The sequence below is a fragment of the Eutrigla gurnardus genome (genome assembly GCF_963514095.1).
Source record: "Eutrigla gurnardus genome assembly, chromosome: 3".
Taxonomy (NCBI): Eukaryota; Metazoa; Chordata; class Actinopteri; order Perciformes; family Triglidae; genus Eutrigla; species Eutrigla gurnardus.
This window is the reverse complement of record NC_139917.1, coordinates 22041441-22058203: the sequence shown is the minus strand read 5'-3', so window position 1 is coordinate 22058203 and position 16763 is coordinate 22041441. Positions and strand designations below refer to the sequence as shown.

General features: G+C 41.6%; 1 protein-coding gene across 2 annotated transcripts in view; it reads right to left on the bottom strand.

The window, feature by feature from the left end:
• Nucleotides 1-623: 623 nt before the first annotated feature.
• gstcd (glutathione S-transferase, C-terminal domain containing) overlaps nucleotides 624-16763 on the bottom strand; it is a 44989-nt gene continuing 28849 nt past the window's right edge. The window contains exons 6-13 of one of the 2 annotated variants that reach the window (XR_014596848.1): nucleotides 15755-15870; nucleotides 15373-15417; nucleotides 13695-13823; nucleotides 8450-8583; nucleotides 6072-6102; nucleotides 3359-3428; nucleotides 1563-2137; nucleotides 624-1514 (exon numbers count right to left, since the gene is read on the bottom strand). Coding sequence is in view for 1 of the 2 variants with exons in the window: in XM_084005654.1 (XP_083861780.1) it covers nucleotides 1947-2137; nucleotides 3359-3428; nucleotides 6072-6102; nucleotides 8450-8583; nucleotides 13695-13823; nucleotides 15373-15417; nucleotides 15755-15870 (716 nt within the window). In the remaining variant the exon portion in view is untranslated. Of the gene's footprint in view, nucleotides 2138-3358; nucleotides 3429-6071; nucleotides 6103-8449; nucleotides 8584-13694; nucleotides 13824-15372; nucleotides 15418-15754; nucleotides 15871-16763 lie in introns of both variants that reach the window. The other variant, XM_084005654.1, reaches the window with a different exon arrangement.

Here is a 16763-nt window from a genome sequence, read left to right as displayed (position 1 = left end):
TTCGGCCAAAACGGGATAGCCAATCGATCAAACATTGCAGCAATGATCAGTAGTTTTAGTTCGGATGTAGTTCATTAACAGAGGAAATGATTAATCTCAATGTTAACTGAAATATTAACATGCTTTTAGTGCATGACGACAGCTGGGAACTGCTGTAGGCAACCAATGGGGAAACGTGTCCATAATCATTTGCTGGTATTCCCAACTTCTAACATTATGCTCAACATTGTTTATAAGTGAAATGTAACACATATATTGGTGGCAATGCATGTTAAACGGTAAAGCATCCATTCTATTTAGGTTGTACTGATATAGAACCTGTCGACACAAAAAGGGAAACCAAATATGGAGGAACAAACTGTTGAAGAGAAACTGCTATAAACGCTGCTGGAATAATGATGTGGAAAAACAAGAGTTATAGTATGCAGCAATACATGGTTTCGTTTAGAGAAGCTTTAGAAAACCTACCTTCAGGAAAGGTGGCGAGTGTCTGCTGAGGTCCACACAGAAGATTCTAAATCAAGTGTCAATCCAGGATTATTTAAAAACCTATTATCAGCATAATCATAGTCTACTCAATGAAAAAAAACCTCATCTTCTATTGATCAGTTAAACAGACAATAAAAGAATGCATGTAGTCCACTGTATCACTGACTTTAATCTGTATTCACTTCACAAGGCTCACCATTAGTGAAGAAATACTGCATTTACATGGAAATAAATTCATATGTGAATTATTTCGTTCAAACAAAGAGTCTTGTTTCGTCACCTCCCAGCGCCGAGTGTTTGGGTTGGATCGACCCACTTGGCACCTCCACATTCTATACGAGCTTTAGGTAGCACCACCTACTCCTTTTCTCCCCCTTTTGTGCTTATATGAATTTCTGTAAATGTGCGTTTGTGCGGAGCCACAAAACGTGAACAGGGAGTCAGACGTCTCCTTTTGAAATAATTCCACTCCTTTGAAGGAGTCGTGTCTGGCCATTCACCTCGGGGTAGATTGACTCTGCTGACTGAATTCAGATGAGCTGGATGCTGGAAAAGCCTGCACCTCTCCGGTCTATCAGTGCGGAGCAGGAAAACTGGCTCGCAGGCTACCTCCCTTGATTCCTCAAGCAGCTGTGCATTGCGATGTCGAAGGTGACAACATGGGATTTTTTATTCCCAGATACACAGATGACCAGCTTCACCTGCAGAATGAAAGCTTAAGCACCTGCAGCTCGCCTCAAGTGCTTTGGAAATATGGAGCACGAGGCTCTGAATGCTGCACATCTAATCAAGCACAATGACCTTTTTTTTCAGGCAGCATCATGAAATATTCATCGCTGCTGAACATATTAGGGTACGCGTACCGTGGTCACATTCAATCTTTATGAGGAATGATCAGTTTCCCGTGACAAATGCTATATTTCACCTGATGCCATTCGAGTTTGAATCCAATTTCCTCTCTTTCTACACACACACACACACACACAGACGATGAAAAGTCACCATATGATCTGAAACGGAGGGATCTGACTCAGTTCTGTCACAGACTGTTTGCAAAAACAGCATGCAAGTACGGGATGTTTCATTCACAATGTGGGTTTGAGAATGCTTCGGTTGACAGCTTAATCGCAGCACAAATACAGCGTAGCTGGTGAGAGACTCAAGCTTTTACTTCTACTACCAAACATTTATGGCAGTTACCTTTACCTTCACTGTGAAAGGGACTTCCTGAAGAAGAGGTTATCCAGAAATACATATTTATTTTTCCGAGGCCATAGTTTTTTTTTTTTATGAAAAAGGCTTGTAAAAAAATAAATAAAAAGAAACTGTTGAGGGTGTGTAAAAACATGTTTGTATTCTCAGGACTGTGTGGATGCAGCCAGGAGCCAGAGGCCTGCTGCTTCATCGAATCCTGACCACACAGGAGACGCTCAGTTGTACACGCGGCGCTCACAGTCCTACTCATGTCCCAGTGCTTCCAGTTGGCCAACGCTGACCTCCAGTCCACTCTCGTGCTGCAGCCTTCCCACCAACATGTTGTTCTTCGGTGAACAGCTCTCAGGCTCCATAGTCATCACCCGCACCGAGTACCCATGAGTCTCTGCTGCCCACGAGCGGTCCAAATCCACAAGGCCCATACACTGTTTCCCTGCAGTGGTACAGAGAAAGAAATATTGCATTCTATCATCATGAAATCATAAGTCAAGACATTTGATTTTACATTATATATACTTACATTTTATAGGGAAAAAATAACAGGAATCTAGTAAACACATGAAGGTAGATTTGGTTGTGTGAAAAGGCTCACACGTGGTCAGTTTTGTAGTAAAAATAACTCAACTTTTGCTTCTTAGCATTTTATATTACAGTTCAGTAACAACATAGTCATAGTGGAGAAACCGGTGTGTAATAAGGTAATAGCTTGGTTTTAACACATGTATATTACAGTGTAATAAGGGGAAGAAAACAAAACCTTCATGCTCTGGGACATGTACACACAGGCAGAACAGGCCCAGGTGACTTTGTTTTTGGATGAAAACAACAGAGGAAATACTTCCATCCTGTTGTCTCTCCCGGGATCATCAATCATAGATACGTCTACGCAGCAGCTCTCACCCAAAATCAACAAGTACGTAGCGTTCGCGTGCGTCAATACCCCGCAGAAGCCAGCGTCCCGCTGATTATCATGCCTTCCCCCTCAGGATTTCATTTAAACAGACTTCACATGTATTAGGCGAGTGAGGTAGCAGGTGGCAGGCCGGGTAAATGTGAGCTTTGGCCTGTCATGCTGCCTAGACGGGCACAGCCACACTGGCAGGCTCTGGAGAGATGGGATCAAACACGGTTAGAAAGTGTTACCGGGAGAGGTTGAGGCCCCCGCTAACTGATACAGAGCAGAAACGCTGTGACATGTGGTGTCAGGTACGTATGAAAGGGCTTTCCGACTGACGAGGCATCGGGGAGCCTCCTCAGATTCGGAGGGAGGCTTTGATAAGTTGGAGAACTATCAGGGTGAAGAATGTTCTCCACATAATGAAACACTGTGCAGTGACGCTTCAGCACAGGCCTGCAGGTTTCAGTCTGACAAAACGTCCTTCTTTTTTTCCCTCCTCTTTCTTCCATTTGCCTGATAAACGTCTTTGTGATGTGTTGAAATTCCATGCTGTCAAGTAGCACAGTAGCCAAAGGCCAATAAATACCAAGTTAGTATCAATTTCTATTGAAGATGGTCAATCACTTGTGTCAGATACACGATTATATGGAGAGAAATGTGTGTGTGCATAACTTCAGAAAGTAACAAAAACAAAGAGAAAACACTAGAACAGAACTATAATAGAATACTATAGAATTGGGAAAATGTAAACGGTACCGATGAGTCGCCTCTCAGGAGGAAGCTGGACAGCAGTTTGGTCCGCGAAGCGACAGAGGATCATGTGTTCCTGAAACAAGGACAGACAATGAGCACAGGAACTATTTACTGTCGGCGTCGGTCATTGAGTCCTCAAACCAGGAAACTACCTGAGCATTTTTACACTTCCAGTCTCAAAGTCGATGGGTTTTTTTTAACGTGTCTGCGGTTGACACGAGTGAAAGATATTTTAATGTTTGTTCTATGATATGAACATTAGTGAATAGCCCTGAAGCTTTTACATGACTTAAAAAGGGTGTTTGCTAAGCGAGACTGCAAAACGTCATACTCATGTGCCTGTGATGCAGTTTATAGCCGCATGTTTTTTGTTCGTTTTTTTACTTCTGGCATCTGCATTCACAAAAAATCTTGCTGAACAAAACGTGGAAGTATCATAAACGTGTGTCTGCCACAGAGCTTATTTCCTACAATAATCCAAAATCCAATAAAAAAAGAAAATTTTATTGGCTTATCGCCGAGGGAACCAGTGTGACATTGACTTCCTGGGTTCAAAAAATCCTCATCCCTGCAGCACTCGATACTCCCAGTAGAGCTGGATGATATCTGTCAAGCCTCAAAGCCTCATGTATTAGCTCTGCCACGGCAATGACGACTAAATCACTAATCAATCAGAGATCAAGCAGAGAGTTGTTTTTTTATTCCACATAGATAGTATTTTAATGAGCACTATAATGCATGCACATGTAGTAGTATTTGATGGCATTTCTTGCAATCCATTTGTCCGATACTTTGGTTTATGATCTGCAACTAATGACCTAGTTTGTGTTTAGTTCTAATTAGCAAATGCTAGCAGGCAGAGCAGTTTACAGGATGTCACGCTTAGTTGACCAGATTAAAGACGTGAAATTAATCAAAGAAGAAAACAAAAAACTTTATGGTAATCTGTTTATAGGATTCTTTGGATGTAACATCACAGATGGGCCCAGGTTATTTATTCCAGCCTGTTTTTACCTCACTACGGTTCACGGGTTCATGGAAGAAATCAATCGGGAGAGCGGTTAGTCAGCTCTAACTTGCTTCTACTTTAATTGATTCGATTCCTCACTCGGCGGGGTTGACGCTGAATGTGAGGCTACGGAGCAGCACCTTAAGGTCAGAGCTGAGCACCAATATCTCACCCCATTAGCCCTTTATTCCAGCGATACGCCTTTCGTCAACGTGCAGTCATTCTGCTGAACTACTGGAAAAACGGTTCTGCTTTAAAACGCTGTAACGCTGCTTTTGTTTCTTCAACTATCAGCTGGGGTTTTGGGAGCAAGGACACAGGGATAATAATCATAAGATATCTGCTATGCCAATTGTAATTAATTTCACTGCTATGGGGTTTTGGACAAGAAAAACAATCACATGAAGATTAAATCGCCCAGTGTCTTGTAAAGAATATATAATCACACTGTCCACTCAAGCCACGTCTGTAAAAATCCATTTCTTCTCGTGCACAACAGAAAAGAAGTTAGAAGTAGTCCGATGTTGTGACACGTCAACCCTAGAGGTTGCCATGGCTAGCAACTACAGCAACTTTTACACAGATTCCTCCCAGGGGCACTGACAGGTCCCATACATCATCGTGGGAGGGGCCCTCTCAGGGTACAGTGCTGTGTCTGTGCTGAGCGATAAGGGAGTGAAAGACTGGAGGGTGTGATCCCAGGGAGGGAGTGCACTGATTCACTTTAGTTTATTGTCCTATAAAATACAGCCAATTAAATACATGAAAGCTAATCAGGACAGCAACATAGAAATATGCTAAATAATGTCACGTTAATGTCAATTCGTTTTGGATGTCATTTAACGATTTTTGGTATATCCAAATACAAAATTACAAAAGGAGCCGGTTGCGGTGGAATTTAAACATGAAGGTAGATTCAGTACTGCGTGAAAAGGTTCACACGTGGTCAGTTTTGTGGTAAAAACAACTTTTGCTTTTGGGACACAAACACTGGTGCACTAGGTGAAAGTCCTGTGTTTGTTTGACCCAACTGCTGCTCTCAGTGTCTCATAATTACAATGGAGTTAGTTGAAAGCCGGCAGCGTCTCATACAGATGCTAAAGGAAGCGTCGGAATCAAGATGCCCAGAGACTGAAATAATAATCACATAACATCCTTTGTTTAAATATAATAATATCAAAAACAACAAACTTAAGTTTAACTTTAACTTGAAGTGAAGCACAAAGTTTAGTTAAGCATAAATCAGACCTGTCTCACTCTGAAATGCTATAATTACATAAGAATTATAATAAATAAACCCTGCTTCACAATGTGTTACTCATTTGTCCGACTCTACTCTGGCTTCCCGGACGGTGACAATGGTGGCTCACTGGGTCATTGCACTCTGGTCCATGTATGTGAAACTATAACTTTTAAGTTAAATGCCTCATTCGTTATAATCTCTGTTGACGCTGTGGCACTTTAATTAGAACGTAGTTAGCAAAGAGAATGTGTTGCCTCATTGCGTTAAACACGTTAAACTCTAATGAACACATGACGACCGACAACGGCATCTTTTATGCACATATATACGTGAACCGAATCTGAAATGCAATCCCCGTAAAAACTGTGACGCTGTAATTCAGTGTTCTCTACTTGATATTGTTGCAGTGTGCAAATAAACACATGCAGGGAGGGAGATAGCGATGGAGGGATTTAATCACATACCTTATAAGTCAGAGTCTCTTGGAACCTTTTGCTGTAAAAACAGAAGAAAAAAAGAAGATATTTTGACGTTAAAGCGCAGTGATTAAATTGTGGGAGTAAAGTGTGTTTATTGCACTTATAAGGCGTAGGTTTACTTGCTCAGCTCTAGAGGGGTTTTTTTTCAGGGACAATCACTTTACAAACAAACTATAAATAAACAAATCTTAGGCTCAACAAAACAGCATGTATTATCTCTAAATCAAACCACTTTCTCTCGTAAAAAAAGGAAACAGTGAGGAAACAGTGCTGTGAGGAAACAGTGAGTTTGTTTGTGATGATTAAAAGTAGTCACATCATCGCTAAAGCTAATTAAAAGTCAACAGGAAGAAAGTCAGGGGTTAAGGGGGCAGTCGGGTCACATGAATGAATCTTGAGTTTAACTTGAACTGTTAGAGCGTTAATGAAATGGGCGTTTCAGTTCGCAGCTCATAAAAAAAAAAAAAAAAAAAACCTGTGAACTGCCTGGAATGTCGACACCTGCAGAATATCCGCATGAGTACCTGGAACATGACCTGAGGGGGGGAAACACTAAAAGTAGCACGATGAAGATTGACACAGTCAGGTGCGTAAGGCCCCCTCGCTGCACGACTGCCCTCCAGAAACACGGCTTCTTGTTGTCCATTATAGCAGCAAAGTCTTTTTGTTTTTTTAGGTCATTCTTTAATATTGTATGAGGAGTCGGCAGGGGTGAAGTGTCAAGTTAGCAAAAGTGAGGAGAGGAAAACTAAGAATGTGAAAACTCTTAAAATATTTATACTGTACACTGAGGGTTCCTCCCCAGGGTCCCTTGAAAAAAAAATCACATATCAGAACACCTGAAACAGTTTAACTGCTGCTCTACATCGGTGTGTGCTATCATTTTAAAGTCCTGGCAACCATGGCAATAATATCTTGTGTGCTGCATTACAAGTTGTGATAAAATGAATCTAAAAAAGTGGCTGATGATATGCATCATCATGTGCCCCGTCTCACCAACACACAGCTATGTTCACTGACATAATAGCGCTGCTAAATACGGCAGTTCTCTGGAGTACCACCGGGGGTGTGTCTGAGCAGTTGTCTGAATCTCATTTGGCTGTTTGCTGAGTGTTGACGAGTGTAGTCTGGGAAGAAACGTATATTCCAGGCACTCTTTTAAACTACATGAAAGACCATAAGTAACTCTAATGAACAAGCTGTTTTAAAACGCGTCATAAAGGGTTGCATAGTTGTTTTGTGTCAATTCTAGGTGGGTTGTTTCTTTGACTTGTGGTATGTTATAATCTTTAAAAGGTGCAAAATTCACAATTCATCTTTGAGTGCCTCCACACGGCTCTCAACATGGCGACGACTGAGCCGGCGGCTAGCAGCTGAGTGCATTATGGGTGAACTAACAATTATTAATTAGTAGGAAAAGGTGAATGGAGAAATGAGGAAAAGAAGGAATCTGCAGTGAGAGCTGGAGTGACTCAACTTCATGTGAGCCGTTATTCTACACTCGACAACTGAAAACCGGATTATGAAATCATCTTCACTAAAGGCACCATTTTGATGGAACTTTGGGTAGCGACTATATTAAAAGAAAATTACAGGATGCATGATTTTTATGACTTAACAGACTTGGCCCAACTTTTAACAGTCAAAATCATAACCAGAATAAAAATCACAATGGGTATTCTCCACTTTAACTAGCTTGGGATCCCAGTCGCTCAGCTGCTCCAACACCACTGTGTTCTGTGTTTTGAACCATTCAGTATCCCAAAGTGGCTTTAACAGCATACCAAGTAAAGTGCCATAAGTAAACGGAGTGCTGCCATAGCAACAGGACCAACACCATTTCAGGAAAGCCTCTTACTTCTTCTCCTAAACAGCATCAACAGAACTGATAATTAACTCACATTTCTTCATCACTGCCTATGATCAAGTCATATCAACCAGATTTCATGTCCGTACCTCCGGCTGGATTTTTCTGTCACTCTGTAATATCCGAGACAGCATCTGCACACAGAAGCCTATTTTCTGTCGCGGATAGAACGGGGGTTGAGATAGAAAAGGTGAGGGGGGAGACCTTGCTGTGAAGGTGATGCGACACAGCTTCCGTTTTCCGTCAGCGGCGATGATAAGACGCAGGAGGTGAACAAAAAGCAATGACAAGAGATATAGATTGTTTGTACGTGTGAGAGAGTGTGAGATGGCGTGTAAAGAAAATTATCGAGAGCCTCTGAAGAAAAACAAATCCCTCAGAGAGAAGAGAAGCACCATGGGTCTAACAGGGAAACAACGTGGTCAGAAACAACACTTTAAAAAAAGAAGCAGAAACCCTGAGAGGTGACCCCGGGGCCAAGGTGCGGTGAGCAAACCTCTTGGGGAACGAGAACTTGATTGCGTTCTGGATGAAGCCATAGCAACAGGGACTGACGACGAAGGCGGCCCCAGCCTGGATGCAGTGCTCCATCACCATGTCGGTTGCAACGCCACACGCATGGAGGGCGACCTGAAGGGAAACAGACAGAGAAACACAAACGCAACAATACCGTTTGAAAACAGACTTCGTCCGACAACTGAGAAGCGAGCGCACTCGAGCCGATTGATTACCTCGTTATGGCCGCTGTGATTCAACACATCGACGGACTCCGAGGTGCAGACTCGAGTTAGAGCAAACAAAATGCAATAGTGCTTCAGGAGCGGAGGCGCAAGTGCATCAGGTTTCCTATTGAGTGGGTAAACCGTGCGTGGTGATGAACCCCCAGCTATATATTATTGATGGTCTGATCATATATTGGATGGTGGAAAAAAGGACTTAAAGCCCGTCTGCATTCCAGCCTGCAAAAATACATTATCATTCATCAGAGGCAATGAATTTAATATCCACAGGACGGAGGTGCAACAGATGATTTCCTCTCAAGCGTTCACTGGCTAAATAGATTCTCTGTTAATGGTTAAAAGCATTATCAACACTCCGATATGACGACAGCTACTCCGGCTCCATGAGACCAACACCATTCTAACTCAAAGCAGCCGCCCCGAACTCCTATTGTTGCCCTCCCAGAAATGAACGCTTGGCGCCCGGGAGTCTGAATCTACCACGCGTTGCCTTGACAACAGTGCCACCGAGCAGAAGTTCACACTCGGTCGGGACGGGGGCCTGAGCCAAGATGGGCAGCACCTACAAAAGAGATGAACTAAACATGGGCAAACCCACCAAAATGTCTGTGTGTGAGGGGGTTATTTCTCAGCTCTCCGTGGAAGTTGGAGAGTTATCCGCTTTACTCCACTTCTCAATAAGATGGGTAATCATTTCAAGATTAAGCTGTGCAAGGAGACTCTGCACATGAAATAATAAGCAGGAACTGAAAATTGGGGAATTAACATCAATTACCTGCACGGCCTTGAATCCATTTGACACCTCGTTTTCTATCCTGCATTTATTCACGGCATCGAGGGAAAAGCCGAGCTTATGTTCTTTCGACGGCACGTTTCAGACTGCTGATTGGGAGGAGGAGACTCTATCAGAGATTACATGATATTGCATCCCCCCGCAAAGATCTAAAGAAAATATAATTAACAAAGTAGCCCATCACTCTTACTACTTAATGTTGTACATTAGTCATGCTGCGGTAAATCCTAATTACATTTTATAACCTTTGGCCATGATTTAACACAAACACTCCGCCACAAACGCAACAGAAATAAAACACATTCCCACACGTTTTGAGAATTCATTATGCATTTCCAATTCTCCATTTAGAAAGCTCCCCTTGCTTTATCCACGGCGACGACTTCCGTCTTTGTCTGTTTAAGTAATATTGATGAAGTCGTGTCCCAGCGTGATATAATATGTGGGGTGCTAATTAAAAATGGATAATGGAAGATAATGAAAATATATACTGGGCTGACTTATAAACCATCTGATAGACATACAGTGTTTCATACATGCCCCGCTAAGCACACATCTGCACAAGCATCTCTCTCTCTTGAAGAACTGATAAATCAACATGCAACAAGCAAAAGGACCGAAGGGCCATTAATAAGAGCAAGTTCTTTATTAATCAGTCTTTTGGGGAGCGTAAAAGCTGTTTCCATCTGTATTTTCCTCTCAATAATCACATCACAGAAATAACCAGGCTTCATTATCCACCCCTATTCAAGTAATTACTGCATCCCTCTCCTGTCCCATCAGACAGCAACACCCTTCTGCAGCAGAAAGTCGTGATGCAACACTTTTTAAAAGCTTCGGTGTCTGCCTTTCAATGTTGGGGTTTGAAACGTTGATTTCCTTAAGATAATCACAGTGGATTCAAGTAAAACAGGTCCATCATCAATGAGAGTTTTATATCGGCAAAATTTCATCAGTGTTGTGAGTCATTTGAGTATTTTTTTTAAAACGTAAGAATAGATCCCTTAAGTGAATAAAGCTTTACTTGAATTGATCACACCATGTGACAGCATTTTCATTTTGCTTTACTGAGTGTTGCTCACACATCCACCCTGTCCTAACATACAGCGAGTGAATGAATTCTGGCGAATGGAAGGTGAAAAATTATAAATATACTACAGGTGATGTCGCAGCGTTTCTGCAAATGAGAAATTGTCTAATGATTTTATTCAAGTAACATGGGCCTAATTTTCCAAAAGTTTGAATAATTTCCTCTGCTAGTTTGATTAACTTGTGTGGTGTGGACACTGTCATATTCTATATAGGCTTAATAATAATAATCGTACAGGCAGTAATAAAGAGTGATATTAATTATGAATGAAAATGCATTGGGAGGAGGAGCAGGTGTGCAAAACTTTGTAAAAACAATTCAATGCGTCATTCAGCGAGACGTATGGAGCCGGTTAGGAGGTAAGTTTATCAATATTGAACGTGTGTCGCATGTTCAAATCGTACCAACGATGACACTGTACGTCCTGCAGTCAACATCAACACACCTGCCAAGTGTAAAGTAGAGCGGCCCTTGAGATATGCCAAGGACAGACCCACAAACACAGCCAGAAAGCTTTAGAGTCAACTTAGATACATAAGGCTTTAAGTAATAACGGAAAGTACTTTTTTTATTCACTCAAACATAAAGAAGTCGGCTGAAAGAATCAACTGCAAACTATCAGACCCTTAAGCAGAACCAATAATGGACCTGGATGCAGTAAAAATCTAAATCAACTTCAAGCTCCACAACCTTCCGTGCCTTCAAGGTGTGCTGGCTCAATCTTATCTGAGAGGAGAAAGAATTTTATATATATATATATATATATATATATATATATATACTGTATGTCTAACACCTGGAGCCATGCTGCTGCAGACGAGAAGAGCAACCACTGCCTGAGAATAGAAACACAATTAAATTAGCCCGATTAAATAAGCGTGACTAAAAATGGGAGCATGTATAATACATAACAGGATTAAAGGCAGCGTGATGAGTGGCTCCTTCAGGTAAGAATATCTGTCACGCAGGAGGAAGCTTCGCCAGAGCAACAGCTGAGGCTTCAGAGAAGTCGATGCACGAATCTCCAAAAAAACATCCACAATATTGTGGAGAAATCCACTGTTAGTGTCTTGCCAAGTGGAGCGGGTCTCAGTGGAGCGGCGATGCCGGAACAATAGCATATATGTATGTGTGTGTGTGTTTGTGTATATATATATATATATATATATATATATATATATATATGAGGCTACTGGAACAGCTGGCTTTTCTGAAACTGGGCTATGACACGCGGCAGGAAGATGGATCTCCCCAACATATTTGGGGGAAGACACTGACCTGAGACGAATATAAATAACAATAACGACCAAGAGTGATGACGATGAATAGGAGAGAGAAATTGCCTGGATGAAACGGGGATTCACTACACTAAGGTAAGAGAAACATCTCTTCTAAAATCGCCAACAAAGACATTGTTGTGTAACAGAGCTCGACTCAAACAGTCAATAAAGTACAGCTGAGGACCTATTGACAGCAATTCTCTGCAGATGAAGGTGGGTGTTTAAAAGAAAAACTAGCGAGGGTTTCCACTTGCCGTTAGAGTGCTACTCGATGCTGAGTTTCTAGATGTTTCAGCCACGTTAAATATATAACGTTAGTACAATTTGTATTCTGTTGTTACAGCTAAATGTGCAGAATCAAACCCGTTTAATAAACAAGATATTTCAGCTTCAAAAACACAGTCTTGGCAGACATGCTGGTGTGAAAATGTGTGATGAATTAAGAAGTAAAAGGCTGACCTGGCCAAGTTAACTGCATAAAACTTGAAATAGCTGGCAACTATAACTTACATTTATTACAAACACTTTCCAAAGATTGCACATCCCTTTCCAATGAGGACTCCTCAGCGTTTCATAAGAGCATAACTCTTATCAAAGGTCTTGGCAACATTTTTCTGAAGGCAAAAGCATAAGGGATAGTAGCAGCAGGCGAGGACAAAGACACGCCTCATTGAGGAGCTCCTTCAACATTATCATTACGTTTGTCCTTAATTTGCTGTGTAAAACCACCTTTTGGCTATCTAATATTCAGAAGACAAGACAGTGACATACGCGGCTTAACTGAAGTGCAGGGCACTAAAAGCGTTCTGATTAAAAGCTCCACTTCAGGGAATGAAAAGCCAACTAAGCTGCACTGACAAAAATAATTGCACGTTGGTGTTTGCAGTTTCCGGAAAAAAGGATGAGGGTGTAACAAGTCTCTCCATGTGATGTGTGACTGAGCGTCTCCTAAATATAGAAATATTATAAGACACACAAAAAAAACAGAACATTTGAGGTGCCAACAATGAAGTTGTCAGAGTAGGAAGAAATGCATTGTTTATGGAGTGTTAATCAAAGGTGTTTCATCGAGGTGTAAGAAAGGAGAAGCAGTGGGTTATTTTAATTAGCATGACTGACATTTTAAGCCAAAGGTAATGTTGCATGTTATAAAAGGCGACTGTTTTGACAGCGGTGCTTTTCCAACGTCTTGGACACATTAAAGCCATGTGGAACTGGATCATTACTCTGGTGATAAGTTAGAGAATGTTAATGCAGTAAAATAAATCGGGTCACGGACATATTGTCCCTAGTATGTAACTCAATGAGATGATTACTACAGCAGTGGGGAACCAGTAGCTCAAGCTTCTGTATTTTAATGAGAGAAAGAGATGTTGCCTCCTTAAATTTGGAGTTTGCACACCAAATGTGACTGCTAATTACTTTTTCCTTGTGTTAGTTTTTCAAAGCTATTGTGTGAAAGGCAATTCAACTTGCTCGAAAAAAAAAATCCAATGATGAATTTGAAAAATGGATTGTAATTACAGTAAAAAAGAACATTAAGAATGAATGTAATTAAATCAGTGCTACTGCGGCTGCTAGTTTATACTATAATAGGGTAAAAAATAGAGTTCAGTACAGATGATTTTGTGAATTTTATTTGTCTACATTGTAATTTGAGTCATTTCTACCATCACAAAGAAATTATACATTTAATTTGCTTGCAATATTTTCAGCTTCTACTATTCACATTTGAAATGGATACCTTTTTGTCTACAGTATCTATGGGCCGTCATTTGAATGGAGACAAAATCCATGCAACGCTGCCTTTTTTGTAAAGTGTTAGTTTCCACACTCACCCCGATCTGAAAGGGCCCAGTGAAGTAGTCCAGATTGGCCTGAATGAAGCCGATGTTTTTCAGTCCGAGCTCAGCGCTGCGACTCTGGGCCCTGACCAGCGACTCTTCTTTGTTCTCGATGAGGAGGACCTTGAATGAAAACAGAAAAAACTCAGCTATGTTGATATATTCCACCATATAACAATGTTCAAAAACACTTGAGACCTTTGCATAAATAAATAAATAAATAAATATAAGCACTCAAAAAACTTTAATTAAAATGACAGAATCTTGATTTGATTTGATTTGTTAGATTAAAAAAAAAGGTGATATAATGGAATGAAACATTACAAAACTGTGATATTACATGATGATTGTGGGGATGCATTCCATGATTAATAATCATCTATGATCATTAGTATTAGATTTATTGATATAGCTACTAATCAAATCAAATCAAATCAATTTATTTATAAAGCACATTTAAAAACAACCAAAGTTGACCAAAGTGCTGTACAGTTCAGTGAACACAAAATTACAAACAAGGTACAAAATACAAAATAGCCATGGCTGGGACAGCCAGAATGAAAAATGACACACATTTGAGACCATCAGGGACATTCAAAGGCCTGGGATACAAAAAGGTTTTTAGATTTGCCTTAAAGGCAGCTGCAGAGGTGGAGCACCTAATTGAAATGGGTAGGCTGTTCCATAGCCTTGGGGCTGCAATGGCAAAGGCACGATCGCCCTTTCCTCGTAGCCTAGACCGGGGAACGGTCAGGAGCAGTTGATTCGAGGATCTAAGAGTCCTTGGGTTGGAAAGGGGGGAGAGTAGGTCACAAATGTATTGGGGGGCCAGGCCATGTAGTGCTTGAAAAACAAATAAAATAACTTTAAACTCTGTCCTGTACTTGATGGGGAGCCAATGAAGGGATGCTAGTATGGGTGTTATGTGTTCTTGCCTCCTAGTTCCTGTTAGCAATCTGGCAGCAGAATTCTGAACCAACTGTAAGCGGGATAGAGATGACTGGCTAATACCTAAATAAAGTGAGTTGCAATAATCCAGCCTAGAGGTAATCAAGGCATTGGTAACTGTATTAAGGTCAGAGAGGGAGAGAATTGATTTCAGTTTTGCAATGTTTCGTAGTTGGAAAAAACAACTTTTCACCACAGAGTTTATTTGTTTATCAAATTTTAAATCTTGATCGAAGATCACCCCAAGATTTCTGGCATGGGTATGAAGATTGGGCGCCAGGGGACCTAAGTGATTTATTATACCTATGGAGGAGTTTGGGGGGCCAAAAAAGACCACTTCTGTCTTCCCATCATTTAGTTGGAGATAGTTATTTCAGTTTGACGTCTTGGAGGCAGTCAAGAATGGACTCCAAGGTGGAGTTGTTGCTATGACCAGGTTCGAGTGGAAGATATAACTGTGTATCATCGGCGTAGCAATGATATATGATAATGCGATATTGTGCTTTTGGAGAATGACAGATGCCTGTTTAAAGTCAAGTCAAGTCTTCAAGAATGTTAATGTCTGTGCAACAAAAGTTAAAGATATGACACACACACACACACACACACACACACACACACACACACACACACACACACACACACACACACACACACACACACACACACACACACACACACACACACACACACACACACACACACACACACGAATAAACATTACCTGGCAATCTGGAAGTGTGTGAGCGAGAACAATCCCAACATGGCCCTGAGAGACATCACGGAGGAAGAGGAAATAAATTAAAGCACATAGAAAAAGCATGCATCAGTGGTTTCATCAGAGTTGTGATTAGGGCTGCCCTTTCCCCACCAAGTATTGACCCTTTCGCCATGCAGCACTATGACTCTGAGCCTATTCATGAGCATGATTACCATTCTGCCCGTGTACGCCGGCCAACAACACAAGTCCTTTAAAGAGGCATGAGCAACGCGAGGGAATATGAGAACTTCCAGCCGGCCACTAATGGTGCAGCAGCTTTAATGCAGCATCAGGTGCAGTGATAAATATACATGCGTGGCTGGACCTGGTGGATGAATACACATACCGTTCCGCTGCAGAAATCAACAACCGTGTATCCCGGCCTGGCCATCTCTGTAACCCTGGCAATCAAGTTATTCAGCTGTTGCCTCTTCCTGACTGCTCGGATGTTGGACATCTTCCCTGCAACAGAGCACAAGTGTAAAGCAACAGGTTTGTTCGGGGGTTTTTTGAGGCAAGTCATTAGAAAAGTCAATTAGAGGGGGGAAAAAAGCCAGAGAAGAAATCTTATAAACATTAATGGAACGTTGTTATGATTCTAAAATCTATTTTGTAGCTTGGCTGCTTCCACTGAATGAACAACGACAACCAAATTGCTGTATACATTTTTAATTACTATAATGTCTGCTTGTCTTTGCCCTCGGTGAACTAACGGTCCCCTCCTCACGACTGCCTCAAATATTGATTTACAACCGGCTGCTGCAGGTAATGGTCACCGCCCACAGATGTAACGACCTCTGCTCTCTTCTGCATGTTTCCAGCCAATTGCCAACTAGGGAGAGCAAACAATCTTTCAACATCATCAAAAGCAAGCCTTCGAGCGAAGAAAAAAAGTGTCCTCCTTGTTTGTGGCGGAACTTTCCGCTGCTGTGCAAGCAGCAGTGTGTACCCCATTAACGCAAAGCACATTTCGGTCCCCTGCATCTTCATCACCCGTCTGCAACACGCCAAACAGGCAGCGAGCCGCTGACACGCTGTGCCGACGCCATCTCTGCTCCATAAATCTGGAATGATGAGTGTTTCATTTATCCCACAGTCACACCGTCGTATCCACACAACTGGGATATCAGACGCACGTATTATTCCTACACGTCCCTGCTCACACTGCTGTGTGTGTGACGCACCGAAGCAAGGGGGGGGGAGGGGGGGGGGGACCCTTTCATTTCCCTGAAAAGAGTAGGAAATGATATAGTGTCATTATTCCGTCTCTCGTGCTGGCTGTTATTGAACTGATCCCAGTAGTAGGAGGAGCACAGTAACAAAAGTGAGGGGTGAATTTAAATAATGAAAACCAG